Genomic DNA, 14,023 nt, shown 5'->3' with positions numbered 1-14,023 from the left:
CCGCAACTCCAGTGCCAAAAACAGCCGGTAAAAAAAAACCTGCTCACAAAACCAGACCATCTGGCTATCTGCAGGCTCCCCTATCCCCAGCCTGTGTTACAGCGTCTGGCAGTGCTCATGTCTACCTGACAGCACCTATTCTGATTGGCTTTCAGAAACGTATAAAGAAACCACAGGGAACAATCAATATTTTTTTTGTAAGTCCAGTCTTAATCAATCCCATCTGAGCAGATTTCAGTGCAGTCTAGACATGTTGTTCTCAGTTTATTTTATTTCTGCCAAATTGCGCAATCTTATATTCATAGTCTGAATTCTTTCGGCATCCGTTCTCCTGGACATTTCAGTCTGTGGACACAAGTTTTTCCAATTATTCTTTTCCGAAACTGGAACGAGGATAAGAGGAGGAGAAAGAGTGGGAAATTGGAGGATTGAAAAAACAAAGTGGCTCTCACCCATCAGAGGTACAGCTAGCTGCCGTCTGAAGAGTGTGTGTATGCGCTCGAGCTGCGCGCTCAACAGTTCCTGCTGCTCTTGTGATGGAACACTGCCAGGAGGAGGCTGAGAAAGGCAGAGGATGTTAAAACACCTAGAAAACACTAAACACTGCAGACTACAATTCATGTCAATACTTTGGTTTACTTTAACAGCCAATTAATGCCATAAATCTGAGTAGACTGTTTGTTTCTATGATTTAATGCCATATCAGCAGCATTGCCCATATTCACAGCAACACTGGTAATAAACATTCACTACAAAGTAGAGCTGCACAATATATAGTTTGAGCATCAATATCGCGATGTATTCATTCCCATTAGTCTCACTGCAGGATGTGCATTAGAAATAAAAGACTTTGCACTATTATTTTACATGTGATCAACCAATTACTCTACCTGAATACTGTTAGACACCTCAGAAAACCACTGTATTTATTTATGCTTGGAGATTGTTTATTGCATTTATGCATTTTTTGCCCTACAGAATCATCCTAATCAATCTAAATGCATTACTTCTTTCCAAATAGAGATATAGAGAATTTATGTGGTTCTTATCGCAATATTATAATCGCAGAATAACAAAATATAACAATGTTACATTTTTGTTAGAATATTATGCAGCCCTAATACAAAGCTTTTTTTTAATAAACAGCTTTATGCAAAAAAAACATAGTAAACAAATTGATGAGATCTTTTATTTTAGTCAGTGATAAATATTCTAAAATTATTCAATAAGAGTAGTAAATACCTGGACTGTGGAGAGAATCACAATCTCAAACTCCCTGTAGGCCTCCCAGAGTGAAGCTCCTTTAGTCATGTGTAAACCAACAGCGGTCAATGCCCTCTCAAAGATGGAGCGAACCCGTTCAATGCCCCCCTGTGCTCCCATTCCGCCAATGGAGTACTGTACATACTCCAGCCAGATCTCTGGACCTGTGGATAGGTGTGAATTGAAATTTTATTTCAGGACAACACATTATGTCTATGCGATTATTCATGCAAAATCTAATCAAATAAAATCATTATGCCACACTTACAGACGTAATCCTTGATAGCCCTCTCGAACAGCTCGTAGACTTTCTCACGGTCTGATTCATCTTCTGTTATGCGGATTTCATCCTTCAGCCAGTCCAGCCAAATCTCTGTTTCACCAAACAAATCAGTCAAACATCACGCATATTACCCACACATCATCATATCTTGAAATATCAACACTGTTATAAATAATAAACAGACACATCAGTTGTGCCGCTTCAAAAGGGTCCAGGGTTGCACTGAACCACTTAGAGCAGAGGTGTCAAACTCAGTTCATGGTGGGCCACAGCCCTGTATAGTTTAGTTTCAGCCCTGCTTTAACACACTAATCTGTAGGTTTCAAAAAGACAGAAGGACTCCATTAGATTGATCAGGTGTGTTTAATTAGGGTTGGAACTAAACTGTGCAGAGCTTCGGCTGATGCCTGTGACTAAAGCCGCAGTTACACTACACTTTTTGCCCCATGGACTTCCATTCATGCACATATGAATAAGACGGAGAGAAAACGCAAAGTCGTACGACAAGTTTTGCTGTTTCCGGAGTTGTAAAGTTCAAGCTTAGTGAACTCTGACCTGTGAAATCGCATCACATGACTGCGTGAGACCAATTGAAGATCAAAACATGATCTCTCTGTACAGAAATGTTAAATATGGACCAATCGCTCGCTTTTTTAAATGTCTAATCATCTTGTTTAATCCTGCTCCTTTTCACAGCGCCGTACCACAGAAATGTACATGCTCAAACTCTAGTGACTGCGGCACTAAACTGTCCGCAAGTCCACAAAAACAAATGAGATAAAAAGTGATTTTTTTGTTTATGGGTAAAAAGGAAAAAAGAAAAAAGAAAAAAAAGTGTAATAAATCCCTGGTGTATTAGTGCTGATCTCCTAGTTGTGCACTTCTATTTTAATAACATCCTCTTTCATGGTCAAATCCTGCATCATTATTATTCTAAAACATTGTAATTTAGTTTGAGATTAGGTACTGAGGCTGAGAGGACCCCTGTTTCACCAAGGTCTGTTCTTTTTAAAATGTCAGCGGTGAGTCAATGGCTACACATTTAAAGGGATAGTTCACCTAAAAATAAACATTCTGCCATTTACTCATCCTCCAGTTGTTCCAAATCTGTTTCAGTCTCTTTCTTCTGAACACAAAAGACGACATACTGAAGAATGTTGGGAAAAAAACACTTAAGTGTAAAGAAAATGGTGAGAAATTTTAGTGGGTGAACTATGCCTTTAAAAAGGCTAAACATTTTTCCTTTTGATTTTTTAAAGATTTTCTGACACCCTCAATTGTACACTTTACTGCTATTATATTCTTAAACTGCCATTATGACATTCAATAAAATAATAAGCTTATCCCAATTCAAATTATTTGTTTTCAGTGGGGTTGCTCGATCCTGTTCTTTAAGACCAACTTTCCAATAAAGTGATAAGTGTTCAAAGCTCAAAAATTAATAAAATTAAAAAATGTAGGGCACTTGTTCTTTAACTTTATATAATATGCAGTAGGGATGCTCATTTCGGTTAATTTTGCCAACCAACCACCGCCGCTCGTTAACCGAATATGAACTATTAACAGATTAATATTAAAATATGATTTAATTTTAAAAAGTATTGACGTGCTTATTTTGTGTGACATTAAAAATTGCATTTTAAAATACTAATTTATTTTAACATGTGAACAGCATACAAAACAGAACAGAGCATCTTCATGCACCTGCTGTTTTCAGCAGCATAGAAAGACAGAATAAACTAAACAAAAAGAATAAAATAAATCCTGCTCTAGATCTTTTTCACTTAAATGACAAATTTAGATTACAAAACGAAAACACTGACTGAATCCTGTTTTAATCATGTTTTTTCTTCTATCAAATAAAAATTTTAGGCTACCTCAAATAGAACGCTCCACGGAAAATATGCATTTAATTAATGCTGTTAGTATTATATTACAAAACCTCTGTCAACATTTTAATAGAAGTCATTAATTTAAAGATTGTCTTAATCATTGACTTATTTCCTCAGTTCATGTGTGCGCGTGATCCGTGTAATAAAAGACAAAGACAATCATTATGCAAAAATCAAGAAATATTTTGGATTTCTTTGATAGGTAGATTAGGCTATTTCAAAACTGTGACCAGAAATATCCTTCTTTCATTTTGCTTCTTCGGTAAAATACATCTGTAGGCACATGTGGTTTCACGTGTTACTGTCCCATGAGTTAACAAATATGTGTTGCACATTTAGGGGCTGATCACAGCGAACGCACTTTTCCATTCCAAATACACGAGGCGCACTGCACTACCTATTACGTTGACAAGGAAAAAAAGAACCGCGGTGCTCTTTTTTATGTCATAGGAAACGACTGAATCAGCTGTATTGTGCACGAGTGTTGCTGTCCATGTTGTTATAATTGTAAGATTTAATAATATTGTGAAATTTAAGATTTGTAAAGTCATACGGCTATGGATGACATGAAACAGTGCCCACAAGTCTCTCGTCTTGTCGTCTTGACAACACAAACACTGCTGTCACCTCAAAGGAAACCCTGCCTCTGCTTTTAATTTGGTTGAAGAATGAAAAAGATGCGATTGAGGTAACATGCTTTTTCCACTCGAGCGCACAGAGTGCATAAGCAGCGTGTAAAACATTTGCGGCCGTTAGTAAACCATTCAAAAGATGCCCCTCTTAATGCATATAGTGCTCGCTGTGATTGGCTCCTTATGCAGCCCAACTTTTAAAAATATATAAAACAACATTTTTAATCGTTTAACTGATACCATTAATCGGTTACAAACGCATGATTTTGGTTAATGGTTAATCGGTTATTTTGGCATCCCTAATATGCAGCAATCTCTTTGTTGAAGAATCAGAGAAAAGTCTGGCTCTTTTACAAAGAGAACAAAGAACAAAAGGAGGAAACAAAATATGGATATCCCACCTTCAGTGAGAGGAAAGAGTTCGCTCATCTTCTGTCTGGCTTTGCGCAGTCTGTGAAGTTTCCCTTCTTGCCGCAGGAGTTTGATCAGGTCCACATGGCAGTTGTAGTCAAATGCATTGATTGACAGCTGTAGATATGAAACACAGGGTGCTGATTTTAGCTCTATGAGAATCTCTTTCTCACAAACTATTTCACAATATATGACCCAGGACCACAAAACCCAGTCATAAGTGCAATTTTTTTTAACTGAGATTTCTTACATCAACTGAAACCTAAATAAATAAACTTAACAGTGATGTATTTGTTAAAATAACACAATATTTGGCCAAATACAACTATTTGAAAATCTGGAATCCGAGAAATCAAATCTAAATACTGAGAAATAGTTTAAGTATTCTAAATAAAGTGCTTAGAATCACTTATTACCAATTTTTGATACATTTACAGTGGGAAATTTACCAAAAAAGTCTTAATACTTTAATGATTTTTGTCATAAAAGAAAATTCTATCATTTTGATCCAAACAATGTATTTAAATATACAAAATACATGTGCAACATAAGACCAGTCTTGTAGTCCAGGGTCACATATATGAACAAATTGTCCGTTAGAGGTTCACCTAAACAGTTTTATATAAATTAATCCATTGAGAATCAGCATAAATAATACTGCTCAATGAATACGCTAAATCTTGATGCACACAAGCAAAACATCACATGCGCACAATGCTTAGGTGAGTACAAAAAGTGTGTAAACTAAATCCTTGGTCTTCTAAATTGCATTACAAAAGCAGATTCTGTACTAGGGCTGCACGATACTGGAAAAATCTAGCATTGCGATATTTTTCATTTTGCAATATGAATCCAATTTGACCAGATGACAATGTTTGATAATGTTAGAACAATTTGGAGAGCATCTCTATAAAAACTAATAAACAATCTACACATTTCCTCGACACAATTTCGTTGTGGTCTGTGCTATTTGCAGTGGACTTCTGTATTTGCATGTGTTGTGAGTATTTTCATGCACTGTTTAGTCAATGATGGATAAACTGATGTTTATTATTTGCATCTCCATAAAATCTAATAAACAATCTATAAACATGTTGGGGTCCGCCAACACATTTTGCACATGTTGTGAGTATTTCATGCATAACAATCTATAAATACAATCAAGAAAAAGAAACAACAAAAATAACGTTTTTTATCATTTCCCGAGTCAGTATTCAACATTATTCAAGTACAGTAAAAGAGTGACAAAAATAAAAATAATTCAATAAAATAAATCGTTGTTGAAGTCACATGTGGTACAATTTCTTATGTCTAAATGCTTTTAAAAATCATTATACAATTCCAGGCATCAAAAACACATGGAAATGATGGATAATAATACAAACTCAACGTTGCATATATCTTGCGATGTGTCTATTGCAAATGATCACATTACGATATCGCTGCTGAAATGATATATTGTGCAGCGCTATTCTATAAAGCTTGATTCAATCAATGCGTTTGGGTGGGTGAATGGCTGAAGATTCATCTTTCACAAAGCAGGCATTCACTGTAGTCTAGTATGCAGGAGTGGGAGACGCTGGAGCAGCGCCACTTCCCACGGAGAGCAAATCTCTGTAGGCTTACAAACAGAATTGAATCAAATAGTGATTATCAATCAATTGATTTCTCATTATTGATCTACTATAGGCAGGAAACAGTTTTGATCTCTGCTCTCTTGCGTAATGCAACTAAACAGAAAGTGTCTTTAGAAATCAGATAAACTAAGATGCTCAATGATCGCTTTTGTGCAGAATCTGTCAGTGATGCAACCGGACCACTGTTCCATGCAGATCAGATCATCGTTTATGATGATCAGGAATGACTTTGGATCAGAACTATACAATTCAAGGCCACAGAGACTGAACTAGGGATGCACTATATATCATTTGAGCATCAATAAAGAAATGTGCACATCTACAATATCCACATCGCAGGATGTGCAATGCTGAGTTTGGGCTACAGCTGACCAAGAGCCAGGGCCACAAGAAACAAGAAGACTATGCAGTGCTATTTTTAATTTTGATTCTTTAATTTCTGTACTTTAATACTCTTGACTCCCCACGAAACCATAAAGCACTGGTACTGTTTATTTCATTTGTTTATTTTCTCCATTGTACTTTTCCAGTTGAAACATGTTTATAACATTTCATAAATGATTCACTCCCCTACAGAATCATCCGCATCAATCCAAATTATTGTATTCTCTGAAAATAGAGTAATTCAAGCCCTCTTGTGAAATTAAATTTGTAGAACAAAAAAATTTCACTATGTGAGAGTTTTCCAGTATCATGCAGGCCAACACTTAACCAAACCTGTACATTCACCATGGGAAAAATGTCTGGAAGAGATTCAATGAAGAAGAAAAAAAAAAGTCCACTCTTGCTGAAAATAAATTTCATTTTGTCGTGAACTAACCCTTTAGGGCTCTTTTAATCTTATAAACATACAGTACAGAGTACACAAGGTGCATTGATGTATTTATCAGTTTAGCAATCTGGAATCAGCATTCAATGTCTCAAAAGGAACACAGGGGATCCCAGATCAAACACGTGGACAGAACCATTAACGTTACTCATAGATGCAAAGGTGCCTCTGCATGTGGTCTGTAATCCAGAACTAGTGCGTTATAAACATTACTAACTGAAATTTGAACTGAAAGGTGTATCTAAAAGGTGTGTCGAAAACTCTGTTGCATACAGCTCCCTCCTCTATATGAGCATTATGGCGCGTATTTGAACTCCGTACACAGAGCACGCGTCATCAAAACACTCAACTTTATTACTGTATATTTCACATAAAGTCTCACTTAAAGACATGCACGCTCACAAAACTCACCAAACACTACAAATAAATGAATAAAACTGACGGGAAGTTTGGGGGAAATAAATTTCAAGACATCTGTTCGCTAGCTCGCCTAAGTTAATCCTTTGCTAGCCACATTCCTCCAGAACACAGTAAAGCGTTTGGGTATTTTTATAACTTCTGACCAAGTATCTGGTGTGTCAAGCACGCAGGACCTCAATAATAAACGGGCTTCGCTTAAATGTGCGTGGAGAAACTCCCCGTGAGAGTCGTCCGTGCGGTGTTTTTGGGAGCTGCGTATGTGAGGAGCGCCTTTAGCCTCATTCATTCCTCACCTGCTCCTCCAGCCGCTGGATCTCGGCTTCATTTTCCCTCTCGTCCTCGGACGTGTCCTCTTCATCCTCCTCCTCGGAATGCTCGACTCCCATCCCTTCTTCCTCCTCCTCATCCTCAGACTCCATCTCTCGCTCCATGCCCTCAGCCTCCTCTTCGATATCTGGCAACAGCGTCTGCTCGTCGTTCCCCGTCGCCGCCATGTTGAGAACTATCTCTGCCTGGAAACAGGGGCAGGGCACGCGCGCGCGCGACACCAGAGCTCGAGGGGAAAACAGAGAAACAGGGGGCTCGTGCTACCGGTAGGCGGAGCTCGCGGGAAATAAAAAAAAATAGAAAAACAGGGGGCGCGACCTATGGGCGCGACCCGAGTCCAAACTACAGGCACTGGCCGCTGTCAGTTTGGCATTTGTGATTGTGTCTCTTCCAGAGAAATTCTTTGTGGTGGTTTGGAAAACTCTACTCTTCGTCTGTCAACATCCGCATTCAAATGTTCTTCACGGTTTTAGTCTCAAGCCATGATAACATTCACAGTGAAATCATTAAAAATGTTGCATGCTAATTGTGAAATACATTATTATGATGACGTAAATATATTTATTATTTACTATAACAGTATGATGAGTAATAATTATTGACGTGATAAATTATGTATATTTTGTAATCGATTGTATGGCGAAATTGCTTCCTCTGCTGGTTGAGTTACAGGAGTTCTTTTGGTTTAAATCCATAGAATTGCGTCGTTGATTCATTCATTCATTCCTTTTCTTTTCGGCTTGGTCCCTTTATTAATCTGGGGTCGCCACAGCGGAATGAACCGCTAACTTATCCAGCATATGTTTTACGCAGCGGATGCCCTTCCAGCTGTAACCCATCTCTGGGAAACGCGTTGTTGATTATAACGAAAGTTATATTGTTTTGTAGTCTGTATTGAACAATTAAAACACACCAGGAAATAATAAGTGTACTTTTTGACTGTTTAAATTTGATGGTTTTAAGTGGTTTAAATAGTGTTTGTTCTGTGGTGGTGGTTGGGGGGATAATTTGTTGTTAATATATAACCATCAGGCCATTCATTGTGTATATCTTGAGGACAATAAAGAATTTTTTTTTGCAGAAATTGTAGTTCTTTGTGAAAATGCAAGTGAATTTTGTCCCATTTCTGACAGTATGCCATCATATATTGTGAAAATAACCAATAGAAGAAAGCTTTAAGAAGAATAGCCAATAAAGGAACCAATAAAAGAAGGCTTTTATTATTGTTATGGACTGAGCAAATGAGCTGGCCAGTACTAAAATTAAGTATTTTTTCATATTTCTGAAATTCTAATCTCATTACATTATATATAAAATACTTGTAATAACTTACAGTTTAAATGCACATTTGTAAATAAACATATATTTTTGTAAACAAAAAATAGTATGATAAGCACTTTGACAAAATGTAGGAAGCATTTTTGTTGCATCAAAAAGTGTGGTAATGATTACCATTCGACAAGCTAATCCAGCTCAAATTAGTGCTTAAAATGTCAGTAAAATGCAGTATTAAAACTAAGTATTTGAGAAAAAAGAACCACCCCTTTTAATAGGCTGGCTATGGGCCTGAATCTGGAGTGTGACTCTTCACAACTGAATTAAATAATTCATTTAACCATTTATAAACATTTTGATAAACAATATTAAATCCACTCTCTACACTGTAAAATAAATAGCATCTGCTATTTGCTATTATATATGTGCAGTAAGTGAAAAACACATGCAAAATTCTCTAAACTATTCTAATATATACATAACAATTGACATTAAAATGCTAGATTGCAGACATTTAGAGTTTACTATGTAAATGTTTTTCAATAAAAAAATAAAAGAATTAATTTTAATAAATTAAAAAAAGTTTTAATCTAAAACGTTTAAAATATAGTATTTAAAATTGTTTAGGTCCTCTTTGAAGCCCAGGGTTTCCCTCAATCTGAGATTAAAGTTTAGATGCAAATACTTCTAAATGCCGTCTGAAAATTTCCTTTAAATTTAGCATTTTTATCAGGCTCCTGTGTGTATGTTCATTAATATCACTTTTGCAAAGAATTAGTCCTTTTCCTGGTCTTTAAAGTGAATTATCTCAACATAAACGAAAGAGGCTGAAAAAATGTTCCTTTTAGATGGAAATTTCAGACGACACTTAGAGGTTTTTGCATCTGAACTCTTCGTATGTTATTAGAATTAAAACAGCAATGGGTAAAACAGCAGGTAATTACAAAGCAAGTATTACATATGCAATACTGTATGAATGTAAAATGTATAAAGCTGGTTTTATAAAATCCCCTATGTAAAATAAATCACATTTGAGGGGTACAGTGAAAGTGCTCCCCCTACTGTTTAAGTAAAGTAAGTTCCGTTGTGTGTAATGTTTATGAACAAATTAGCAATATCAAAACAAGATTGCAGAAATACATATGCAGCGTGCAGTTAAATCATCGCCACTATCGACTTCTGGCCTAATGTATTGTACAAAACATCCGTGAAATAATTCATAAATGTAGGCGAAAGCGCTCCCCCTGCTGGTTGAGCACCGTGCGTGCAGTAATAGTCAGTCAGTCATCATGGCGTTAGCAGCGGCTGCCAGGCGCTGTGCATCTTCTGCACTTTTCAGTAAATCATTGTCATTACCAGAGCTCAGACCCGCCTGCTCTTATCACAAAAAGGTATGTGTCACTTCTCGTTTTACTGCAGATTGCCTCGCAAGAATAGTCCATGATCAGTTCACTTGCAGTTTCTAATGTTTGAGAGCAACTTTGCTGCGTTGATGCTAGCTAGGCTAATGTTAACTGCGCATGTAAACAAACTAGCAGAGCAAGGATATCAGAAGCTGCTTTCTGTTGTCCATTTAAAAGTAAACGTAGTGTCATCATATGTTGTTTATATTACTAAGTTAAAATACTGTTCATACATATTTACTGTTAGATTAATAATTCACTTGTGTAACTGTCCCACAAACTCACTAGTGGTGTGTCTTTTAACATCGTACTTTTTGTGCCATATGTATATAAACATTTTACTATTAGTAGTATCCGTTTTGTAAGTTCACAGTTAAGTTTTTTATTCTATTTATTATGAAGGTCAGTGTCATTATCAAGCAAGGGCACATGTTCATATGGTTTAGTCATATTGAAGTAAGGTTATATATTTACACATTCAGACTTTCTCCTTAACAATATAATTTCAGAAAAGTATCCTTTACAAATTCTTAATAAGGAAATCATATTAGTAGTCAATGACTATCAAAGTACATTGTTCACAGTCAAATAAGTAGTGCTAATATTGTTTTCAAGTCATACTTATGTGATTTCAGACCGATATTCAATGTACCGCGGTAGACAATATAGGGACCACGTATCATACATTGTCACTGGATGAATGTGCGAATATAAAACCAACTTTACCTCAATTGAAGTGATTTGGTGGTAACATATTTTACTTTTCTCTAAAGGTTGTGGACCACTATGAAAACCCCAGAAATGTTGGTTCCTTGGACAAGAACGCAAAGAATGTGGGAACGGGTTTAGTAGGTGCACCTGCATGTGGGGATGTAATGAAACTACAGGTATGAAGTTAACAAAGCAGGTCTAAAAACTAACACCTATTCGTGTCTTATAACAATTCTGATAAACTTTTCGATCCACTTCAAACGTTGACTGCTTGTATATTAATATTACAATCATTTCTATTTATAAATAATCTCTTTTATGTGTTTTGTCAATGTGTCTGACAGATTCAGGTGGATGAGAATGGAAAAATAATAGATGCCAGATTCAAAACGTTTGGCTGTGGCTCTGCCATTGCTTCCAGCTCTCTGGCCACAGAGTGGGTGAAGGGGAAATCGGTGAGTCATTGTGATTCAGGCCGTTGCACAAATTCTCAGTGAGATGATCTCATCTTGCTCTAAATTTGTTTTCTCAAGCGTTTCCTCCCACATTGTAATGTTCTCTGTTTCGTGTGCAGATTGATGAAGCCCTGAAAATCAAAAACACAGAGATTGCCAAAGAACTTTGTCTTCCACCAGTAAAACTACATTGTTCTAGTAAGTTGGTTGTTTGAGACTGCAAACACATTGGGGGGGATCAGAAATATGCACAGTCACAGTTTTTATAATTATTTGTTTTTTTTATCTGGCAGTGCTTGCAGAGGATGCAATCAAGGCTGCTTTAGCAGACTATAGACTCAAACAGAAGGATGAGAAGGAGACATTGGCTGAAGCTCGAAATTAATGTTCTAATTCACAAGCCGTCACCATCAACCACTCTATATGTGACTGATGAAAAGTTGTGTGCTTTCTTTCCATACTGAGGTTGTAATGAACAAAATAGCCTGCATCTATTATTACTACTAAACTCGCACTGCCTTAGCATTGCTGGTTTGAGGTGGTTTGCATTGACAGACTGTGGAGATCTTTGAATTAAAGTTTTGTTTCTCCTGGAATCACGCACATTAAAAATAAACTCTTTAATTCATAAAGATCTCAGACATTAAATGTCATTTATTGTAAATGCATACTTCAACAATGCTTGTACATGTATTCTATAACAGTTTACAAAAAGGAAAAGTAGTTTTTTTTTTTCTGCAGGGAAGAAGTTATATTATTAGGAGTGATTTGTAAGCAAAAACAATATATATATACTTGGTTTTACGCTGTTTTTCTTGCAAAACTTAATAAAGCTCTGGGTGTTTATGCTGTTATTGCTTTGTATTATTATTCAGATGTCTGAATTGTATTAAATCACATTTCAGTTCAATAAAATGTTTGATTCTATGGATATACACACTAGACAACACAGGGGCGGGCGTAACCAAGGTAAGCAGCTGCTTAGAGGCCCGGGGAATTAGGAGGCTTCGACCAATGCCACGAAGCCTATATTAATCATATAGCTCTTTTAGACATTTACTATCATATTTTGTAAAATCTGTCTATAACCGTTAAGATATCAACGTTAACACTTATTTTCAAAACTGGGGGCCCCCATGAATAATGGAATGTGCCGTATGTGATGTCTGAGCATCGAAAGTATTACAATTTGAAAATCAGAATCTAACGGACCCCATTTTTTATTTTTTTTTTACGTAGCCCAGGAGTGTCAAACTCAGTTCCTGGAGGGCCGCAGCCCTGCACAGTTTAGTTGCAACCTTGCTCCAACACACTTATCGATTTCAAACAAGTCTGAAGGACTCAATTAGTTTGATCAGGTGTAGGACTGCACAATATTTTTTGTTTAGCATCGATATCGCAATGTGATCATTCGCAGTTGTCATATCGCAAGTCTATGCACCAGGCCCGTAGCCAGTTCGGGGGGTTCAGAAGACCCACCCCTCACTGACAAAGGTCAAGAATTTGTTCCATACATGAGCTTATTTGTCTTGTTTTGACTGCTTTGCCATCATAAGTGAAAATAACGCTTTAAGAGTAAGTGGCATCCTCTGTTGGCTGTTGCTTTAGTGTGACTTTAGCTAATCAGATTTGGCCAATGCAAACAATTAATTTAACTAAGTCCAACATCCAGCTGTGCAAGAAAACATACAATCAGATGTAAGAGAAGTCATCTATCCCTACTGTTTTGTTTATAAATGGTGAAAACATTTCACATGAGACTTTATTTGTAAATCTTAGACCTTATTCTTGAAACAAAAAATGAGCAATAAAAAGGTGTGAAGCACCAAAAGTTGCCCATATTAAAATTAATTTGAATACTATTTTGACTAAAATAGTCAAAAAGTGTGGTTATGATGACCATCCGACTAGCTATGTCAGAATAGTGCTTAAAATGTCACCAAAATGCAGTATTTAAATTTCATAATTCATTAGAAAATGAGGCGTATAATTGCAGAATGGTCCACTTTTTGAGAAAAAAGAACCACCAATTTAACCAGGCTGGCTACAGGCCTGTGCAATTTTGAGTCTGGATTATAATTCATCATTTGCATGCATTTTTGATGCCTGTCATTGTATAATGACCTTAAAAGCATTCAGACATTAGAAATTGTATTTGTAACAATGATTCATTTTCTTAAATTACTTTTTTTTTATCATTCAGTTACTGTACTTCAATGTCGTTAGAATGATAAAACACTTTTTCAATTGTATCTTTTTCTTGATTGTATTTATAGATTGTTATGGATGAATATACTCAACACATGCAAATACAGAAATGCACTGCAAATAGCAGACCCCATCGAAAAGGTGTCGAGAGACCCAAAAAAGTTTATAGATTATATGGAGATGCACTCCCACTGCAGAATCATCTCAATCGATCTACCATAATAAATTTTTTCCAAATAGAAATATTCACGTTCTCTGGTGAAATTGTATTCATATC

General features: G+C 36.3%; 2 protein-coding genes across 2 annotated transcripts in view; one reads left to right on the top strand and one right to left on the bottom strand.

The window, feature by feature from the left end:
• The window catches only part of sart3 (spliceosome associated factor 3, U4/U6 recycling protein), a 28,772-nt gene extending 20,882 nt beyond the window's left edge, over positions 1-7,890 (bottom strand). Inside the window, exons 1-5 of the mRNA XM_056457542.1 lie at positions 7,661-7,890; positions 4,472-4,598; positions 1,532-1,636; positions 1,243-1,427; positions 453-558 (exon numbers count right to left, since the gene is read on the bottom strand). Coding sequence (XP_056313517.1) covers positions 453-558; positions 1,243-1,427; positions 1,532-1,636; positions 4,472-4,598; positions 7,661-7,861 — 724 coding nt within the window. The 5' untranslated portion in view covers positions 7,862-7,890. The remainder of the gene's footprint in view (positions 1-452; positions 559-1,242; positions 1,428-1,531; positions 1,637-4,471; positions 4,599-7,660) is intronic.
• A 2,352-nt stretch (positions 7,891-10,242) lies between these two features.
• Positions 10,243-12,392, top strand: iscu (iron-sulfur cluster assembly enzyme). Its single transcript, XM_056456870.1, has 5 exons — positions 10,243-10,360; positions 11,146-11,259; positions 11,428-11,538; positions 11,658-11,736; positions 11,832-12,392. The coding sequence occupies exons 1-5, from the start codon at positions 10,259-10,261 to the stop codon at positions 11,921-11,923; spliced, it is 498 nt and encodes a 165-aa protein (XP_056312845.1). The 5' UTR covers positions 10,243-10,258; the 3' UTR covers positions 11,924-12,392.
• The last annotated feature ends 1,631 nt before the right edge of the window (positions 12,393-14,023 follow it).

Source organism: Danio aesculapii, chromosome 5 (assembly GCF_903798145.1).
Source record: "Danio aesculapii chromosome 5, fDanAes4.1, whole genome shotgun sequence".
Classification (NCBI taxonomy): Eukaryota; Metazoa; Chordata; class Actinopteri; order Cypriniformes; family Danionidae; genus Danio; species Danio aesculapii.
The sequence above is the reverse complement of the archived record's forward strand: the minus strand, read 5'-3'. Positions and strand labels throughout refer to the sequence as shown.

What these genes read in the sequence shown, in the direction of transcription:
- iscu (XM_056456870.1), top strand. Translation starts at nt 10,259, where the DNA reads ATGGCGTTAGCAGCGGCTGCCAGGCGCTGTGCATCTTCTGCACTTTTC. An exon ending in GGGATGTAATGAAACTACAG is followed by an intron (nt 11,260 to 11,427) that starts GTATGAAGTTAA and finishes TGTGTCTGACAG; the next exon opens with ATTCAGGTGGATGAGAATGG. An exon ending in AGTAAAACTACATTGTTCTA is followed by an intron (nt 11,737 to 11,831) that starts GTAAGTTGGTTG and finishes TTTATCTGGCAG; the next exon opens with TGCTTGCAGAGGATGCAATC.